The 19,863-nt window shown below is 41.7% G+C and overlaps 2 protein-coding genes and 2 pseudogenes across 2 annotated transcripts; 3 read left to right on the forward strand and 1 right to left on the reverse strand.

The window, feature by feature from the left end:
- The first annotated feature begins 2,287 nt into the window (after positions 1 to 2,287).
- LOC115749567 (beta-hexosaminidase 2) lies at positions 2,288 to 6,679 on the forward strand. The gene is made up of 3 exons (XM_030686442.2): positions 2,288 to 2,677; positions 3,163 to 4,026; positions 5,592 to 6,679. The coding sequence occupies exons 2-3, from the start codon at positions 3,186 to 3,188 to the stop codon at positions 6,542 to 6,544; spliced, it is 1,794 nt and encodes a 597-aa protein (XP_030542302.1). The 5' UTR covers positions 2,288 to 2,677; positions 3,163 to 3,185; the 3' UTR covers positions 6,545 to 6,679.
- Positions 6,680 to 9,014: 2,335 nt separating this feature from the next.
- On the forward strand, positions 9,015 to 10,082 carry LOC125316010 (annotated as a pseudogene).
- Positions 10,083 to 11,585: 1,503 nt separating this feature from the next.
- Positions 11,586 to 14,999, forward strand: LOC125316011 (annotated as a pseudogene).
- A 1,569-nt stretch (positions 15,000 to 16,568) lies between these two features.
- LOC115749566 (pentatricopeptide repeat-containing protein At3g48250, chloroplastic) lies at positions 16,569 to 18,537 on the reverse strand. The gene has a single exon (XM_030686441.2). The coding sequence runs from the start codon at positions 18,472 to 18,474 to the stop codon at positions 16,627 to 16,629; it is 1,848 nt and encodes a 615-aa protein (XP_030542301.1). The 5' UTR covers positions 18,475 to 18,537; the 3' UTR covers positions 16,569 to 16,626.
- Between the last annotated feature and the right edge of the window lie 1,326 nt (positions 18,538 to 19,863).

A 19,863-nucleotide genomic window follows, 5' to 3' on the forward strand; every position in this document is an offset into this window, starting at 1 on the left:
ATCATATAAGCATTACTCAGAAGTTTGTTACGTAAGTTCTTCCACGAGTCAAGGTGGCTCGAATTATTTCTGTGTGCTGCATTTTTTATTCCCAAATGCATAGTGAGCTGCTGAACCAGAGGGAGAGCTAGTGAGGTACCCGGTACCCGACGCATTCAACGTATATGGCAGCCACATAGTCAACCAAGAGGTGGTTCTGGATGGAAACCCCGCTGTGAAGGACTGACCAAGAATTGGAACAACTTGAGCTGAAGTCAACCTTGGATTAATGAAGGAGATCAGATCAAGTCATGATCGGATGCCTTGTCATATTGGAGTGATCATTTGGACCAGACAGACTATGGAAACAATCTACCTGGCTACCATGTTCATTGGGCCAGTTGACTAACCCCATTTCAAGCAACCTGATTTTGAAGCTGTAATGGTTAGCTTTTGTTTAGATTATGTCCACAGATAGTGAGGCTTTTCTTGAGTTTCTTTAAGTGGGCAGGACAATTGTGTTCTGTTGGAGATTGTTAAAGCAGCTGTGCAAATGGCTTGCTATTGTCCATTGAGAGGCCCTCACTCCTTTTTTTTTTGGTCAAAGAGAGGCACTCACTTGAATGATGAATTCAAGTTGTGCTGGAGTATTTGGCTCTTCAACTGTAAAAGTTTTATGAGATAGTGGATTTAAACTCCCGGTGAGGCTCGGGGAGTGGATGTAGGCACCGAGTTTGGGCCGAACCACTATAAATCGATCGAGCAAACTCTCTATTACTTGCTCCTGTATTTGACGACTTTCACTTGTTTATATACTCGTGCTTAGTCTTGCATATCATTTTCAATAAAGTGTTTGCAGTATATTATGGGAGAAAGTTCGGAGTTCTAACTTGAAGGACAATATTGATGTTGGCTTGGGCACTTAGCTATCGAATACTTCAGTTGCTTCTTGTTTTCTTTACATTGTTCTTAGACAAGTCAGTAGATTATTCACCAGTATTAATATCTAAGCGCAGACTGGTCAAAAGAATTCTGAGAGCAGAGGATTCCCCGCCCTTTTGCTGTAGGTGGTAAACTCAGGACAAACTCCGAATCTAGAATTCGGGATATGCTCTAAGGATTTCTTCTTCTGATCTGACTAGTTTCCTATTATATACTTAAGCAATCATAGTTTGCTCGACATATTTTCGTCATACAGTTTTAAAATGATTCAAAAAAGAGCCAATTCATGTTGCCTGTTCTAGCACCGGTCCTAGACCGATTTAGGTGGAAGAAACCCGGTTGATCTCTTATTCTCTAATTCGTGGAATCTTGTTTAATAGGTGCTCAGTTAGTTTACAATTTCCCTTTCGAGTTTACAATTCTGTTCCTTTCAGGATTGAAATTTTAAGTAATATTCCAAGGCCAGTCCCGAGGTTTTCTTCTAAGCCTTTTGTTGTTAGGTGTTGTATTGACATTGACAGAATTGGGTGAGGACAGATGGGTTGCTTCTTGAATTGGAAAGCTTATTGTATTGAGATCCAAAAGCAAAAAGACATACAGAACTTTCAGCGTTTATCCTTGGGAATGGTTGTTATAATCGACCACAGACGAAAATTCTTTCTTCATTCCCCGGTTTGTTCGTCATTCATAGCATCATTCATAGCAACTTGCTAAGTTAAATGCAAAAATTCAAGTATCTGTCTCTTGCGTTTCAGGGTTTCGCTGAATCCCGTGTTGCCCTCCGCACTCTGCACCAAGTGCACTTCTTGTAAGCGCTAAGGCCGGACACAACGACCTGCCCGGCAGCTGATGATTTACTTACGCTATTCGGCTGCTCCCGCTGGGAAAGACAATGCAAGCAGCACTTTCTATTTTCTGAATGGCCGTCCCGAGGTCAGCGATGAACCCGACCCGACGAAGTGTCCATGTTCAAGATTTGCCTGGGTGAAAAAAGGTTTGTGGGAGGCCACCTCCATCCCCTGTTACAGGGTTGCTTCGCCTTTACTGCTTACAGCAGTTTCGTCTGTGATTGGCCGATGGCAAACGTGCCTTTGATTGTGCCTTACACTTGCGGCATTATTAAAAACAGAATTATTAACAACTTTTAAATAGAGAAAAAGTCAAAGTGCATCGCCAATTACAGTGAAGATGAATTCAGACGGGCCCAAGGGAAACTCATAAATTGCATATTTTTCGTAATAATTTATCGTTTTCTTTATGATAGACCACGCGAATACGGTACCACGCCTTTGTTGGAAAGTCCAGGTCTTGATAACTGCCCTCCCGGTAACGTATATTTCCGGCGCGAGTCGTCATCACTGTCGCTCGCTCGCTCGCTCTCTCTCTCTCCAGAGTCCGCATTTTGAGCAGAACAAAGCGCGAGGCATAGGACAAGGGGAAGAGACAGTTTGGCGTCAATTTCAGAGAGGAGGCGCGGGCGAATTCGCCCAAAGAATTCGACCGGCGACCGCTGCGGAGGAGAAGCTGCACGGAGAAAAGTCCAAGAGGGCCAAGACACTTAAGGAAGCATAGTTTATTTTGGTTGTAAGGGACGCGGAAAGAGCTCTTGGTCCCAGACAGATGGCGTGACAATCTCTAGCCGGCCCGTCAATAGATTCCTTTTGTTTTATGCACTGAAATCATTTTCCCTCTTGCGGGTTTCTTATAAAGGAGGCTGTTTTCTGCTTGCATCGGCGTGTCCGAGCACTTGTGGAAGGTAAAGTCTCAACCTTTTCATTCCTTTTTTTTTTTCACTTCAAGATCTTGTGCTTCGTTTCTTCTTGCATCTTCAATTGAATTCTGTGTTCTTGATTCGTACTTGCCGTATCAGTTCTTGTTGATGCTGGTGTGATATCTTTTTTCCTTCTTTTTCCTAGTATTGAGAAGTGGGAGTTCTGTTTCGAATGCTATGTTTTGCTCCTGTGAATTTGTGGTCCTTTGTTCTCTATGTGGGTGGCCTATATTGGTACTTGAGATTTGCAGAAATGGGCATTGGTCCATTGTTCTCTATGCTTTCGGTTTACTTGCCTCGGTGTCTTTTGCTTCTGGTTATTTTGAATCTGCGAGATATGGTGATCGTCCAATTCAAATTCTGAATTAATCACTTTTTGATATATCATTACTGGAATTGCAGTTTCTTCACTTATCTTAGTAAGCATAAGGATGCTACCTTCAGTAGTTAAACTCGTGTCTTTCTTGCAGCTGCTGTCATTTGCTACCGCTAGATGATTCGGTTTGACCAAGAGACTAATATGGACGAGCACAGTAATGGCCCTGCTCCTAAGTGGAGTAAGGGCACTCCAATTTTGATCACTTTCATCACCATCACCTTTTTAGTATGCTCTCCCATCTTATCAGTTGAGTGTGCTTCAATCAGTGTATGGCCAAAACCAAGAGAATTTTCGTGGCCAACTCAACAGGCAACCTTACTGTCTCCTTCCTTTACCATCGAATCTCCCCATCACCAATACCTCTCAACTTCCATTGAGCGCTATCTTCATCTCATCCTCTCCGAGCATTTCCATCCTCTTTCCAATCCGCATGCCAACCTGACGAATGGTCCCGCTTTGCAAACGCTGGTTGTACTGGTCAATGACCTAGCTGCTCCTCTCAGCCACGGTGTGAACGAATCCTACAGCCTTAGCATCCCCACATCAGGTGATAAAGCAAGCCTGATTGCAGAGACAGCATGGGGTGCAATGAGGGGTCTTGAGACATTCTCCCAGCTTGTGTGGGGTATGCCCTCATGGGTGGCTGTTGGAGTGGAGGTGCGGGATTGGCCAATCTTTTCTTATAGGGGGATAATGCTGGATACCTCGAGAAACTACTATGAAGTTGAAGACATCCTAAGGACTATTGGAGCAATGAGTGACAACAAGCTCAATGTTTTTCATTGGCACATAACTGACTCACACTCATTCCCTTTGTTGTTGCCTTCGGAACCCGATCTAGCAGTTAAGGGATCCTATGGGTCTGACATGCAATACTCACCAGCTGATGTCAGGCAAATCGTTGAATTCGGCCTGGAACATGGGGTTCGTGTAGTGCCAGAACTAGACATGCCTGGTGAGTGGATTTATATTTTTTCTTCATTGACTATTTCTCTTTCTTCTTTTGGTCATAATTAGCATCTGCGGAGCATAAATTAGTGTATTCCCATGTTAGTTCATCTGTTTTCCTTATCCTTTGTTTTCCAGATCTTGACCTATTATTAACTTTCTTTCAAATGAATTCGATGCTAAAATGTGTTTCAAAACCAACGCACTGCCTAGATTCAACAGTATTCACGTTTTGTGGTAAAAACTATCATTTTGACTTTCGGGGTTCTCTAGGATTGCTATTTAATTAAATTTACAAGTTCCTCTTTCAAACAGTTCAATTCTCCCTTGCAGGAGTTTGTTTTAAGCATTGTGATATGCTGATCAATCTGATTGAATATACACGTATATTCACATTTCGTGCAGTTGGTCGATATTATGAATCTAAATTACGAAATTGTCTGATAGGATCCGTATCTGTGACTACATCGCTCTGGATGATGTTTGAATATTGAAGTCCCAAACCTTATATAATTTGCCACACAAAGAACTCATGACTTGTCATTCTTGTGTACCCATTTGCACTTAAGGCTTGAAGGGGGAAGTAAGGAAAGAAAAAAAATGCAAAAGTATAGCACAATGTGGGTGTCAGGAGTCAAGTATTAAAAGCGCAAGTAGACATGCGTTGAGATAGGATGATGAACCAGAAAGTTAGTTATTACCATTTACCAACTCAAGTGATACCCACCGATCGGTGGCCGAGTTGGTTTGAGTTCGGTTCCTTTCACGAGAGGTCCCGGGTTCAAAACTCCTCGGCGCCGGTGTCTTAAGTGGGGGGTCGTGGTGGTGGGCTCCTGCGCTAGCCCCTCCCGAGGACTAGTCGTGCTCCACGGCTGTGTTGAGCAAAGCTCGCCGGCCGCGCGGAACCTCGGTCATAAAAAAAAAAAAAAACTCAAGTGTAATGTCGATCTGATAATATTCTTACTTCAGGGAGCCAATAGACTTCACCTAATCGCCTTATTAAACTACTAAAGCATGCTGAGGGGAACTTGTTGAGTGGTAGTTCAAGAGTATGAGAAATGTTGACCTTAGGAGTGAACTAGTGGCTAAAAATCAAATTCTGACGCTTGTGTATTCAAGAAGAGAAGGATGTCAGATATGTAGAATGAGTTTTACCGATTATTTGATGAGAAACTCAGGGACTAAAGACATGCATTAGATCCGTTTCGTCTGAAGAAACAAGTTTAAACATCACGTGAGAATTCATATGTCTTGATACTGCGAGTGCCCTCACTGCAGGAACAAGAAAATTCGGCATATTGCTGAAAAGGGAAATAGAAAGAGGGGAAGAATGTGGGACTGTCGTATTACATGCTCTTGTGTAAAGAGTCGCTAGCAATTAGATTAAACAAGGAGCATTTCGATTGCAGTTCTCTGATCGTTGATATTGTTTGACGAACACTCCATAATCAATAAAGCGTCAACTTCTTGGCGAAATTGATTTTTCAAGATTCATGAGAGATTGGTACCATTTTCAAATGTAGCACAACATCCGTCTGATTCTGTTCTGGGCATTTTTCTACTGGTCATCAGGTCATACAGGATCATGGGCTGAAGCTTATCCAGAAATTGTAACCTGCGCAAACATGTTTTGGTGGCCAGCAGGAAGTGCATGGGCAGACCGGCTAGCATCAGAACCGGGAACGGGTCATCTTAACCCATTGAACCCAAAGACCTATGAAGTTCTCAAGAACGTCATTTCCGATCTGGTGACATTATTTCCAGATCAATTCTACCATGCTGGAGCTGACGAGATCATACCTGGCTGTTGGAAAGCCGATCCAACAATTCAAGCATTCCTGGCAAAGGGTGGCACGCTGAGTCAGCTACTTGATACGTTTGTCAACTCCACCTTGCCTCATTTATTATCTCTTAATAGGACCGTTGTCTACTGGGAAGATGTCTTGTTAGATCCGAATATCAAGGTGGACAAATCATTTCTTCCCCCAGAGCACACCATCTTGCAGACATGGAACAATGGTCCCAATAACACAAAAAGGATCGTCTCTTCTGGATATCGGGCCATCGTGTCATCATCGGATTTCTACTACTTGGATTGTGGGCATGGCGACTTTCTTGGAAACGATAGTCAATATGACCTGCTGCCGGGAAGTAATCAAGGGGACGGTGGTTCATGGTGTGGACCTTTCAAAACGTGGCAAACTATCTACAACTATGATATAACGTATGGTTTAACTGAGGAGGAAGCAACAATGGTGCTTGGTGGAGAGGTTGCACTGTGGTCAGAGCAGGCGGACCCAACTGTCCTAGACGCGCGTATCTGGCCTAGAGCTTCAGCAATGGCGGAGAGCATGTGGTCAGGGAATCGGGACAAGGAAGGCATGAAGCGATATGCAGAAGCAACTGATCGGTTGAATGAATGGAGGAGTAGAATGGTCAGCAGAGGGATTGGTGCTGAGCCCCTTCAGCCACTTTGGTGCATAAGGAACCCAGGAATGTGCAACACCGTGAACACACTTGTTTAGTTGCTATTGTTACCACAAGAAAATGAAAATGGGAGTTGTTCCCTGTAATCTGACCTCATCCAAATGAAAAAGGTGAGACAATGTCCATCTGTTCATCCTTGTACGAGTCCTGTTAAACGTGGTCCGGTCAGTTGACCCCCTGGCCCTGGTTGGACCGATCGCTAATCAAGCTTTTCATCAACTTATATATTGAATTTGCCAATATTAAACTCGACCTCAAATGAGGATGGTCGACGTGCGCCCTAGGTTTGAATTTTCTTACTTGTATTTTACTCTTTCAGAAGCTGACTTTAGAAAAAGAAAAAGAAAAAGAAACCTTGTAGATACAATTTTATAAGCTCAATACCCAAAAAAGTGCTCAACTTTAGCACATGTCCTAATTACATCCAAAATATTTTTTTTCTCGCAAAAAACTGTAACTTTTACTTTTATCCCATTTCTACCGGTCTAATACAAAAAAATCCCTCAACTTTAGTATTTGTCTCAATTACATCTTCTTTTTTTTTTTTTTGGTGTTTCATAAGAAGTTCACAACTTTTACTTTTGTCACCATTCTACCATCGTTAACTTTCTCTTCATAATCACTATTAATTAATCTTACGTGGCTCAAATTTTCTTGCCGAACTTATCAATGAATCTTCGAAATTCGAAAACATCAAGTTTCACGAACGATGAGATTTGAGATCGTTCGTCCAAGAAATCAGATCTCCACGTCTAGTAGTTCTTTGAGCTATTGAGTTGCGGGGAACAATTCGAATCGCGTCATCTTGAGTGGTTTCGTATCTCTCAGTAATGGGAAGATGAAGCAGACAACATAAGAAGAGAAGTTAAGGGGGGTTTTTTTTTTCACGTCAGCCGTACTGAGGTGTAATTCATTAACAACGTGGGATTAACTAATATCGATTATGGATGGAAGGCTAACGATGGTAGAATTGGGACAAGAGTAAAAGTTTGAGATTTTTTATAAGACAAAAAAGAAATGGTTCGATGTAATTGGGACAAAGGCTAAAGTTGAGATTTTTCTTTTGGTATTAGGCCGGCAGATTTGGGACAAAAGTAAAAGTTGGGATTTTTTTTTTTTTTTGTTAGGCCGGTAGAATTGGGACAAAAGTAAAAAGTTGAGGGTTTTTTATGAGACGAAAAAAGTTATGAATATAATTGGAACAAATGTTAAAATTAAGAGTTTTTTTTTTGTATTGGACACAATTTTATAAAATCAAAATGGCGTTGATGATTCAATGTTTTGAGTCGTGTGGAGCTTTTGCTCTTTTTATTTAGAGGGAATGGGTTCAAAACCCACTGCCAGCAATCAATTCGCTTTTCCAAAAGATAAACAACAGGTTGAACCGGGTCGCTAGTTTGCTCCTCAACTAGGTTAAATCCGGGTTTTGAGGAAACTCGACTGTTGAAGAAACCCCTCCCTCAATCCCATTCATCCTGTTGAACAGCTCCTTGACCTTGAGTATTAACATTGATGAATGGACAAAGCAACTATTTTTTCCACTTGCATATCGAATTCTGCGTGATGTCATAATCAAGTAAATTCATTAACAGTTGGGTTGGGGCCGAAGGAGTTGCAATGAATGTACTGAATACGAGTTTCTCATATGATTACATGATCTATCACTTTGACATGAACAATCATTTGAAAATACAGGGAATTCCATGAACATGTTTTTTGAACTCGATTTGCATGTACTGCTATTTTAGAGAATGATTCAATGCGATTTTATCTGTATTGCTGTTGGGATATCTATATTTTTGTCAATGGTATATCTAACCGAAGTCGGACACTTTCCGCTTCCTCTGTGTGAAGCCCGTACGTCTTTTCTGCCCGTTTCAGTACCTTTCATCCTTTGGGCTATTTCCTGTCATGCTAAGGATTAAAAATTTCTAGGTTTCCTTCGGGAATTCCTGAATGTCTGCAACGTACAGGAAAATTTGTAGAGAGTAAGTCAGCATTGTATTTAGGGAAAAAAACCACCAAAAATCTTAAGCTATACCAACTGTGACACATTTATCCTAAACTTTTTTTGTGACACCAAAGATCCCAAACTTTTACTCATGTGACATATTTACCCCAAACTTTTTCTTGTGACATTGAAAACCCTAAATTTATACCCGTGTGACATATTTACCCTAAAATATTTTTTGTGACATAAAAAATCCTAAACTTATATTCGTGTGACACATTTACCTCAAAATTTTGAGGTAAATGTGTCACACGAATATAAGTTTAGAGTTTTTAGTGTCACAACAAAAAGTTTGGGGTAAATGTGTTACACGAGCACAAGTTTGAGATAAATGTGTCACATGCGTACAAATTTAGGGTTTTTTGTGTCACAACAAAAAGTTTGGGGTAAATGTGTCACAAGAGGCATAGTTTAGGGTTTTTGGTGGCTTTTTCCCTTGTATTTAAAAAGTAGGATACCTCCTTTTGTTTTGTTTTTTTTTTTTTTTAAGAACTCTTATGGGCTTTGAAGACGTGGTGGGCCCCAACTCACGGGCTTTGAAGACGTGGGCCTCGGCAACCTCTCGGGTCCAAAATTCTGGGTCCGCAGACATCAAAATTGCGTTTGCGAGGAGGCACCACCGTGATACCGCACCGTTCAATGGGCCCAATGGAGCCATAGCCCATCGGAATGTTCCAAATCTTAAGCTATACCAACCGTGACACATTTATCCTAAACTTTTTTTGTGACACCAAAGATCCCAAACTTTTACTCATGTGACATATTTACCCCAAACTTTTTCTTGTGACATTGAAAACCCTAAATTTATACCCGTGTGATATATTTACCCTAAAATATTTTTTGTGACATAAAAAATCCTAAACTTATATTCGTGTGACACATTTACCTCAAAATTTTGAGGTAAATGTGTCACACGAATATAAGTTTAGAGTTTTTAGTGTCACAACAAAAAGTTTGGGGTAAATGTGTTACACGAGCACAAGTTTGAGATAAATGTGTCACATGCGTACAAATTTAGGGTTTTTTGTGTCACAACAAAAAGTTTGGGGTAAATGTGTCACAGTAGGCATAGTTTAGGATTTTTGGTGGCTTTTTCCCTTGTATTTAAAAAGTAGGATACCTCCTTTTGTTTTGTTTTTTTTTTTTTTAAGAACTCTTATGGGCTTTGAAGACGTGGTGGGCCCCAACTCACGGGCTTTGAAGACGTGGGCCTCGGCAACCTCTCAGGTCCAAAATTCTGGGTCCGCAGACATCAAAATTGCGTTTGCGAGGAGGCACCACCGTGATACCGCACCGTTCAATGGGCCCAATGGAGCCATAGCCCATCGGAATGTTCCACCGTGACGTGGATGAGCTATGGTCCGTGGGTCCAGTCCGCGGTTCGTACGACACGGATACCGTGTCTTGGGTTGGGGCATAGCTTCGTCGTGGGAGCTATAGTGTATCCCACCAAAAGTCCTGGTGTCAGCAAGGGCTTGCATGTGGATGATGTTCAAGGAATCAAAACCTTGTACGGGGGTTTGATTAGGTTAGTGTATATGCAGCCTTTCACGGGACCATATTAAGTGAAGGATGTTAGGGTGAACGTTACTAACTTAGCTAAGTCATGAGTACTGTTTAGGCCAATACGAGGTTGTCAACTTGATAATTAATCACAATTGCGTCTGCCAATACATCTGGATACTTGTCCTCAAGTTCATTATTCAAAGATTAATGTCAAATGATGCATTTTGGTTTCATGACAAATTTGCGGGGACTATTTCCACAAAAAGTCCTAAACATATTATACTTGTACAAATTAAGTCCTAAATCTTTTAATTGCGCCAATTTAGTCCTAAACATTTTTACGTTTTGTGAATTGAGACTATCCGACAAATTTTGACTTGAAATTATTGACATGAATGACAACCATCTTACGTGGCGCGACCGAAGCTAATGCGAATATGTTTTAATAATATTTTCATTATTTTTTCAATTTTTTGTAATTTTTTTTTGGTTTTGTTCTTTTTTGTTTTCTTCTCTTTACTTTATTTGGGGGCTAAGGGCAAACAAGGGTCGTTGGATGACCCTCGTCAGCTGCTAGGCAAGGGCGTGGCACTCTGGGCTAGTGCCCGATGCCGTTGCTATTGCCGATGAGGGCCTGGGCAAGGACCGCGACACTCTCGCTGGCCAAAGCAAGGGCACGCGGCCCTTTGCCAAATTTGGGCTAGGCGAGGGCGTCGCGACTCTCGACTGGACCCGGCAAGGGACGGTCGGCAACTCTTGTAAGCCCTTAAACCCACCCCCCCCCCCCCCCGCAACACACACACAAACAAAGGTAAAGAGAAGAAAAGAAAAAAGAAACCAAAAAATTATTTAAAATGTCCACGTCGTAGTCGTCACGCTACATAAGATGATCGGACCCACGTAAGCAAGTTCCTATCAAAATTGGCCGGACGTAATCAATTGACAAAATGTGAAATGTTTGGGATTCAATTGATACATTAAAAGGTTTAGCATAAATTGACACAAATATAAAATATTTAAAACATTTTTGATAATTTCCCCCAAATTTCCATCAACACATTTTTTGCTTTCGGGTCGTCGGAGTAGAAAGGTTCTCTTTGGAACATACATTACCTAGGCAACCAACATAAAGCTTTCACAGTTATTCGTAATTAATTAATTTACTGTCTATACTATATTGATGTTTGGACTGAACTGGCATAATTACATTAGGTTTATGAATTTTTTGGTAATTATTCTTTTACTCTAAATATAGGTTTTGTTTACCCGTCAAATGATATGAAGTTTTCACCTTAATCCAAAAGTATAGAACCCTAAATTTATTGGAATAAGATGTTTAAGGATAGATGATGAGAGGGAAATATGTTGCGGCTTTTACGTGGGAGTGGTTCCCGAAATCGATTTGTCGTAGATGTTCTCCTCTAAATGATGATTACGCACCACAATTGTGATCATTTAAGACAATTAAGAAGCAAGTTACCCCGAGATTACAAAAAGTACCGAAATTGTGTAAAAAAAAAAATGAAATGAATACGAGGGAGTTATAAAATTAGAAAGGCCGGATGACCATTTTGCCGAACGCGGTTCAGAATACTTTTGAACCAATGAAGATAATAACGCATTTTCTTCTTTCGCCATTCCTAGCCTACTATTGTCCTATCGTCAAGGTCGTAAGAAATCTTCTAAAAATGAAAAAAAAAATTAGTCAAAAAAACCGTAAATCTATTGCAATAACATCAATTCAATCTTAATTCTTCTATTTTTTTGCCAATCAAGTCCTAAACTTTTTGCATTTCTACTAATTCAAGTCATCCGGCCAATTTTGGTTGAAAATCGCTAACGTGATGGGATCGATCTTGACATGGATAATTTTTAATAATATTTTAAATATTTTTTTGGCTTTTTTTTTTTTTTTTTGCCTTTTTGTTGCTTCTTCTTTCTTTCTCTAGCTAGTTGCCAAACCGCGGTGATCGGCTAGAGGCGAGGGCCGATTAGGCCAACCATCCCCACTTGGTGAGGCAGACCTCTCCTAGCGAGGGGAGGTCGAGCCTTGCTAGGGGCAAGCAAGGCCGACATCGCCTCCGACGGGTCGCCGAGGTCCGAAGACCAGCTAGAGAGTTAGGTGGAAGAAGGGAAGAAAAATGAGAAAAACAAAAAATTCTAAAAATGTATTAAAATATTATTAAAAATTATTCACGTTGTCGCTGGCCGTGCCACATACGACGACCGACGTCTTTGTCGACTATTTTTCAACTAAAATTGGCCGGATTGTGAGCACAAAATTAAAAAATTTATGACTGAATAGACACAATTATAATTTGATTTCTTGGTATTTCTCCTCTTAAGAACACGCTACGCTTGTCTTATGGAACTTCCCACAGCTTCTCCTTGACACATTGCTTGATTTCAACACATATTAGGTCAATTTTTCTAAGTCTTACCAAGATATACACACCGCAAATTTGAACGCCCATCAAAATTACAAAATTATCCGCTTCCCGATCCTTATACGTCTGTTTCGACGACCTTAGTTATGGTCATGGTCTTGTAGAACCTTTCAGCTTTTTCGACCCTTTCATTGAGCTTCATTGCTCGTCCCTAGCATAAATCCTATGTTGCACCGACACGACACGGGACACGGGACACGACACGACACGCTTACATGCGATTTTTCAAAAAATAGATAATTCCGACACACCGAGATACGCTGTATATTAAATATTATTTTTATATATACATGTTAAATGATCATTTTTATGATTGTACAAATAAATAAATAAATTTACATAATAATTGATCCTAAGGTTCGCAACTGGCCGGGAGAAGGACTACGCGCCCAACGGCCCCATCTTCAACGAGTACGGAATGGTCTACATAATGCAGCACATTAGGCGGGACATGCTCAAATAAACTTGCAGTTACAACAGACCTGGCTAAGCTAAAAAGAAGTCGATCGAGTTAAGAAATCAAACCAGTTTCGAGCAGGCGAAGTACGTAGCTGACATAATTCACCTTCTCTTACGTTGAGGACTACGCGAGCGCCGACATAAAAATAGCGTTTGCGAGAGGAAACCATGGAGGTGGTGTACAAAACAGCTTCGATGGGCCCGGTGGAATCCTAGCCCACGCAGCTGCACCGACCGCAGGGTTGTTCCACTACGACGCGGACGAGCAGTGGGCGGTGGGTCCGGCCCCCGGTTCAGGCGCGCACAACCTGGAGACGGTGGCGTTGCATGAGATCGGGCACCTCCTTGGGCAAGATCATAGCCAGGTTCAGGGGGCCATCATGTACGAGTCTATACCTGCGGCGAGGATGATATTCAAGGAATTAAGGCTTTATACAACTTTTGAACGGGGAGACGTTGGATGACGGTTACACACAAAACAAATACCTGATTAAGCTGTTTTGGTCCATTAGATACGAGTTTGTTAAGCTCGATAATCGCAATTCGTCTCGGTAATTGCACTTTGGATTAGTTAGGGGCATGACTGAAGTTTGGGATTATTTAATTTGTGGCAGTTACATGTGGTCGTTCGTTAAGTGTCTAAAGTTTGAGACGATTATGTCTTATTTTCATTTTGTTATTGTTCCTCTACTTTATTTCCATACTTTTGGCTTTGTGCACGGAGAATTGCGATTATTACTCAAGCATTACCAGCAATATGCTAGGATGGAGTTTTTTTTTTTTTGGTCAAAGGATGGAGTTAAATTTTGGAAAAAAAAATAAAACAGTTCTAAACCTATTGTATTTTGCCAATTGACAATGTAGTTCATCTAACCAATTCTGTGAAAATCGTTGACGTAGATGTCGACCATCCTACGTGATATATAGACAAAACAATTATTTTTTTATTATTTTAAAAAATATATATTTTTTCCTTGTCGTTTGTCTTTTCTTTTCTTTTTCTTTCTTCCTCTAATGGTCATCGAGCATCGGCAATAGCCGAAGACCGGCCATAGGCCCACACCCGTCACAGACGAGATCACCCTCATTAGAATCTGGCGAGAAGGGACCTTGCTGACTTTAGGAGAGGCTCGGCCTTGGCAAAGCCTATTGAGGGGTGGCCATGCCAATCAAGCGAGGCTCGCCCTTGCCAAAGCCTAACGAGAGTCGGCCTTGCCAATCAAGCGAGGCTCGCCCTCGCTAGATCCGACGAGGTCGGCCCTCGCTAGCCTTCGGCAATGGTGACCCTTGCCAAAAGTTGCCTTTGGCCAATCACCAAGCCTAAAAAAAGAAAGAAAAGAAAAATTTGCAAAAAAATATCAAAAACTAATAAACTGTGTCCACATCAGCAATTTCGGGCCAAAATTTGCCGGAGGAATTATACTAACAAAATGTGAAAATGTTTAGGATTAAATTATCGCAATTGAAATATTTAGGACTGAATTGGCATAAATACCATAAGTTAAGACTTTTTTTTAATGATTTTTCCAATTAAGTTACACAAACAATAAGTTTAGAACCTCAATAGAAACGACCCTCTAGATTTGTCGCAGTTGAAACAAGCTATTATGGATTAAACAAAATCATATGGGTGAAGATAAATCGTGAACACAAACGGAATCACACTTTGGATTAATTATTGCAATCTTGACTCGAAGATATGATTTGTGATAATAAGAATAGAAAACAAATTATCAATCCGGTCCGGGTGGTCCAATCTACACTTGAAACCGAGAACCAGATAGATTATCACCACATCAAAATTTTAAAAATCGAGAACCGCCAAGTGACGGCCGATTCGATCCGATTCAAGTGCTCACCCTAGCTCTTGGAACGACCAAACGTCTCCATGCGGATGATACTCAAGGAATCAAGGATTTATATAACTTTTGATTAGTGGGTCAAATTGATTCTCCTTGTGGGTTTTGAGCAAGGGAAGTATTTTCTATTTGGTTATTTTTGTTTTTTTGTGGCGGTATCACATATCCTATGCAATATCACAAGCTAAGATCAGAACCTTGACAGTCTACACTTTACACAATAGCCACATACTATAACAATCATGTGGCCCACATGATTTTAGTAATAGGTTTTATAGGGACTGGACGATTCTATCTGATCAAATACCTAGCGATAAAATTCTATGTTTCTTTCATCACAGTATTTCCGAACAAGATCTTGGATAACAAGCCCCAAGATTTTCTTATTGATGATATCGATATTGAGGATAGTGCCGACGCTATTAAAAGAACATTGAAACCAAGTGATGCATCTTCTAGAGACGACAACAACACCAAAAAATCTAGTTCATTTCGACATGATAAAGCATCAAGTTTATGACGTACTGTCAAGGAATAGATCTCCAAGAAGCGTTTGATGCCCCCTTATTTCTGGGTAGGATCTACACATGTTCTTGGTTTGTGATTCGATTATCTGATAACGGAATCAGATGCCATCAATGTCACTTCAAGAACATAGCACAAGTATCTGACCCTCCATATATAAATGGAACTTCCTTCACTCTACCACCACAAATGCGAAACATGCGTCGAGGCTCCGAAAATACTCCCAGGAATATCCCTGGCTGGAACACCACCTCCGATGATTACCTCCAACACATCTCGAGAATGGTAAAGACGCTCAGCGTCAATCCTGATGTCCCCCACTACCCAAACGTGTCCAGAGCCTTCAAGAATGAGCCGGTCTACGACGAGGTCCGAAAGGGGGCTCCGCTCGGCCAGTACCAGAATAACCTTCCTCAACAGAAGGTCGAAGCAGCATCGGAGCAGGACTATAAAAAGAATGAAGCCCGTGGAGGATCGGCTGAGGTAGAAGCTGATGAGCAAAAGCAGGGGAAGTTTCAGCTGAGCAAATGGAAGACCTTCAAACAGTTCTAGCCAGCATCCAACGCACCACTGTTCATGCAAGAATGAATTTGGTCATGCCATGTAGTAGTAATTTACAGTGTTGATGTGAGTGTTATATAGTTCCTTTATAGTAGTTTATAGTCGCTCTGTAATAAGGCTTTGATACTATCCCCCTGCTTTATAGCAACTTCTGGTTGGCACTCATTATTATCATGTCTAGGTAGACTATACAGATGATTCTACTTTTGGAGGAAAGATGAACATGTGATTCATCACAAATTAAACTTCCTACAAACTGGGGAGAAGTTATGAACTGGAGCTTAAACAGATCGACCTGCAAGGGAATAGCAAATGTAGTGAACTAAAAATTTTGAGTAGAGACACCAAATGAAGCAACCAAGTACAGGAAAAAGGTGGTCTCACCGCACTATAACTTATAGGACACAACAGACAGAAGAACAGATGAATCTATGAGTCCAACCTTTCCGAATAAGGAAGAGATATAAATCAAGCTATACGTACCAAACCACCAGACAAGTTGCTTACATACAGCTCACATGGCAGAATTAACCAGATGGTAACAAAGCCTTCAGAGTTGAGAGTTGTTTTGAGGACTTGGTATGATAAACTACAACAGAGCAACTCCAATTGGACACGTATCAGCAGCATTTTTCGAATGGGTAAAAGAGACAATAAGTCATCCGTCCAAAACTTCCAAAATGGATTCATCGTATGACTACGAATTAATTTTTCATGAATTGGATCGAGGAGATATGTCCACAAACCTCTGCTCAATTGAAAAGAACACTGACTATAGGATGTTGACGAATATGATGAGGGCACTTGTAAAGTAAGTCCTTAGCTTCAGATTGTCTGCCTTCCTTAAAGAAAGACTCCAAAACGTAAACATAAGCCGATACTGATGGATAGTCCTTGACACTCAAAGCTTTCAAGAACTCAGAAGCATCATGCACAGTGCCAAACCTTGAAATATGTCGAACAAAAGGCTCTGGGTATGCTGGGTAATTCTGTTTCTTCATCAGCCGAAGGAGCTCCATTGCTTCATCAAGCTGCCTTACTCCTAAAAGCTTGTCAATTAAATTCTTGAATGTAGCCTGCCATGGTCTTATATGAGCCTTATTTACCAATTCAAAGAACAGTTGGTAGGCGCCATCAATCTTGCTCTGACTGATGAAACCATTGATCAAAACGTCTAGTAGATCAGCATCGGCATCGATCCCTCTCTCCATCATTTTAGCAAACAAGAATAGCGCTTTCTCGACTTCATTAGCCGCACAATGACCTTGAATCAAGATGGTCCAAGTTTTGATATCCGGAATACATCCATGTTCTTCCATTTTATCGAGCACCACACATGCTTCATCCAGTCTCTTTGCCTTGCAGAGTCCAAAAACTAATTGACTATGTGTAATATTGTCAGGTTCGTACCCTGCATTTCTCATGACTTGAAAAATCTTTTCTGCCTCATCAAATGCTCCGACGCTCGTCAAAGACCGATGAATCCCATCATAGGCAGCTTTAGAGAGGCAATTACCCGTGGATTCATATTTTCTCGCAACTCTAAACACCAAGTCTAAATCCGGCTTCTCAGTTGCAGAGATGCTTCTCAATAGCGTGCTGCAGTCCTGAACCGATGGCCTGTAAGGACCATCCATCATGAACTCGTACAGCTTAACCGCGTCATGCATCATCTTACTCTTCTGAAATTGCCGCGAAACTTTTATGTATGTATCGAGGTCCATTTCATGACCGAGACTCTTCATCTCCTCGACAACACTCCAAAACTCCACAATGGAATCCTCCCGTCCAAGGACTCTCGCGATCGCATTATACGTGACCGTATTGTGTTTATAGTCAGGGCATCTTCCAACGCAATCAAAAAAAGTTCGCGCTTTTGCCGGGTAATTCCTCAACTCCTTCAAGATCCTTATGACCATGGTATCCGAGAAAGCTATGTTCATATCTGCCAAAGTTTTCACAGCTTCACTACTCCCCGCCTTCCCCAGAACAAGCTCAACCAATTTCTTGACGACACTGTCCCTACCATTCTCTTCGATCATCCTCTTATAGAAATGGGTCAAAGCCATTGCATTGCTAGCCATCTTCTCTTTCTTGAACACCCCTAAAATAGTCACATACGTTTCTTCATCAAGATAAAACCCCTGCTCTTTCATTTTTTTCAGAGTGAACCAAAACTGCTTCGTCCACTCCTTCTTGCCCAGAATCCTGAGTAACATGCTATAAAGAGAAGAATTTGGATCGAAACCATCTCTCCCACTAGCCCAATGGAAGAAACTGGAAGCCTTCACTGGGTCTCTGTCTAGTTTCTTCAGAACATAAACTACCGTCTCATGGTTCAACACCGGGTTGATATCTCCGAGCTGGTTCTCCAGCTCAGCAGACCAGCGGTTGGCCGCAACCAGATCCAAGATTGAGTCGGGTTTGGTCGAGAAGCGAAATCTTTCGTAGAGATTGAAGAGGAAAGCGTGAGGATGGGCTGATGGGAGAGCTGGGGAAGGAGATGACCGACTGACCTGAGTCAACAGCGCCCGAGTCCCGGGCCGCAGCGAGTTGGCGAGTCGGATGGAGGCGAGGACTGCCCTGGCTCGAGACATCATCGCCTTCGCCTGCTCGCAGCTCTGTAGACGGAATCTCGCGACTGGGAGGGTTTAAGCATCGGGACTCGGCGGTTTGCTGGTTCAGCGAGCGACGACGAAGATAATTTTTGTTGGGCCGGATCTCCCTATGGATGTGGGTCAACCCGTTTCGACGTGAGTTCAATTCGAAGTGACGACGATGGGCCGAGCTGAGCAGTGTAGGCATTGCTCGAGGCCAGCATGGCCCGACCCAATCGTTCCGGGGCGACCCATCTGGCCCTTTCGCTTGTATTAGGGACTGTGAAGAATGTCATATTCATATCTTAACCAAACAACAAAGAATAAGATGTACTTTTTATTTGGATGAATTTCTACTGAACGACCAGCGCAGGCACACAATGCGGTCCAATCCGTTAATGGGCTCGGTCGACACAAAGCCCGACTAAAATCGAGTTGGACACGGCAAAAAGCATGGTTTAGCAATGGGTAGAGAATACGATTAGGTCATGACTGGACTCGTCAAAATAGGTAATAAACTCATTTTCTAACCACCTATATGATGTGTTGAGTTGTGATATGGATTAGTTGTATTCTATAAAAGTGTTATAAATAGGTTTAAACATAATATGAGTTGTTACTACTATTATAAATAAGTCATAAATAGATCATAAATGGGTTTATAACTTCTTTAGAATCAACATGTCTTTATAATTCTCTCTCTTCCTCATTCGATCTAACGGTTGCTCACTCCGCACTTTCACATCGGTTTGGGTAATGAACTTCCTAAATTAGATTAAATATGAATGTGTTTAGGAATAAGGGTCGATTCGGGCATGGGTCACCGAATTTGCAATTGCAATAAAGGAATTATAAATGAGTTAAATGTGCCTATTTAGGTCGAACCGTTTCTGACTCGACCCAAAATCCTATCCGACCTATCCGTTTGGCTTGACGGACCTAGACTTGAGAAAATGTAGAGACAACACTGATCGCATCTCGCGAAATGAGAGGGGGCTCACTACTGGTGGGGTGGCGAGTGGTGCCGCAATGCGATTTCAATATCTGGAGCAACAAGCAAAAAGGCAAAGGCATCATCACATGCGCTGTTCCTTCCTGCGTTTTCAGCATTCATCACGGGGCGGTCCACCACCGCCAGTTGGATAAAAAGAGAACACTAAGTCACCACTCACGGTGGTCGCCAAGCAAGGATCGTTACATGCACCGAGCTCATGTGCAGCAAATTCATCTATATCCTTTTGAATCGCGACATGTATTCTAAAACCCCGATGACCGCATGAGAAGTGGCGAGTATCTCCATACTTCCTCGCGCAAGTTACCAGCTTGCTTGTGGATTTTGTATAGCTAAAGGACACAGAATACGCTGTACGTAGATACGTTCTTACTAATTAT

Source organism: Rhodamnia argentea, chromosome 7 (assembly GCF_020921035.1).
Source record: "Rhodamnia argentea isolate NSW1041297 chromosome 7, ASM2092103v1, whole genome shotgun sequence".
NCBI lineage: Eukaryota > Viridiplantae > Streptophyta > Magnoliopsida > Myrtales > Myrtaceae > Rhodamnia > Rhodamnia argentea.

Excerpts from the sequence above, each read along its gene's own strand:
- LOC115749567 (XM_030686442.2), top strand. The coding sequence starts at position 3,186 with ATGATTCGGTTTGACCAAGAGACTAATATGGACGAGCACAGTAATGGC. Across the intron at positions 4,027-5,591 it reads GCCAGAACTAGACATGCCTG|GTCATACAGGATCATGGGCT; the intron begins GTGAGTGGATTT and ends ACTGGTCATCAG.
- LOC115749566 (XM_030686441.2), bottom strand. The coding sequence starts at position 18,474 with ATGATGTCTCGAGCCAGGGCAGTCCTCGCCTCCATCCGACTCGCCAAC.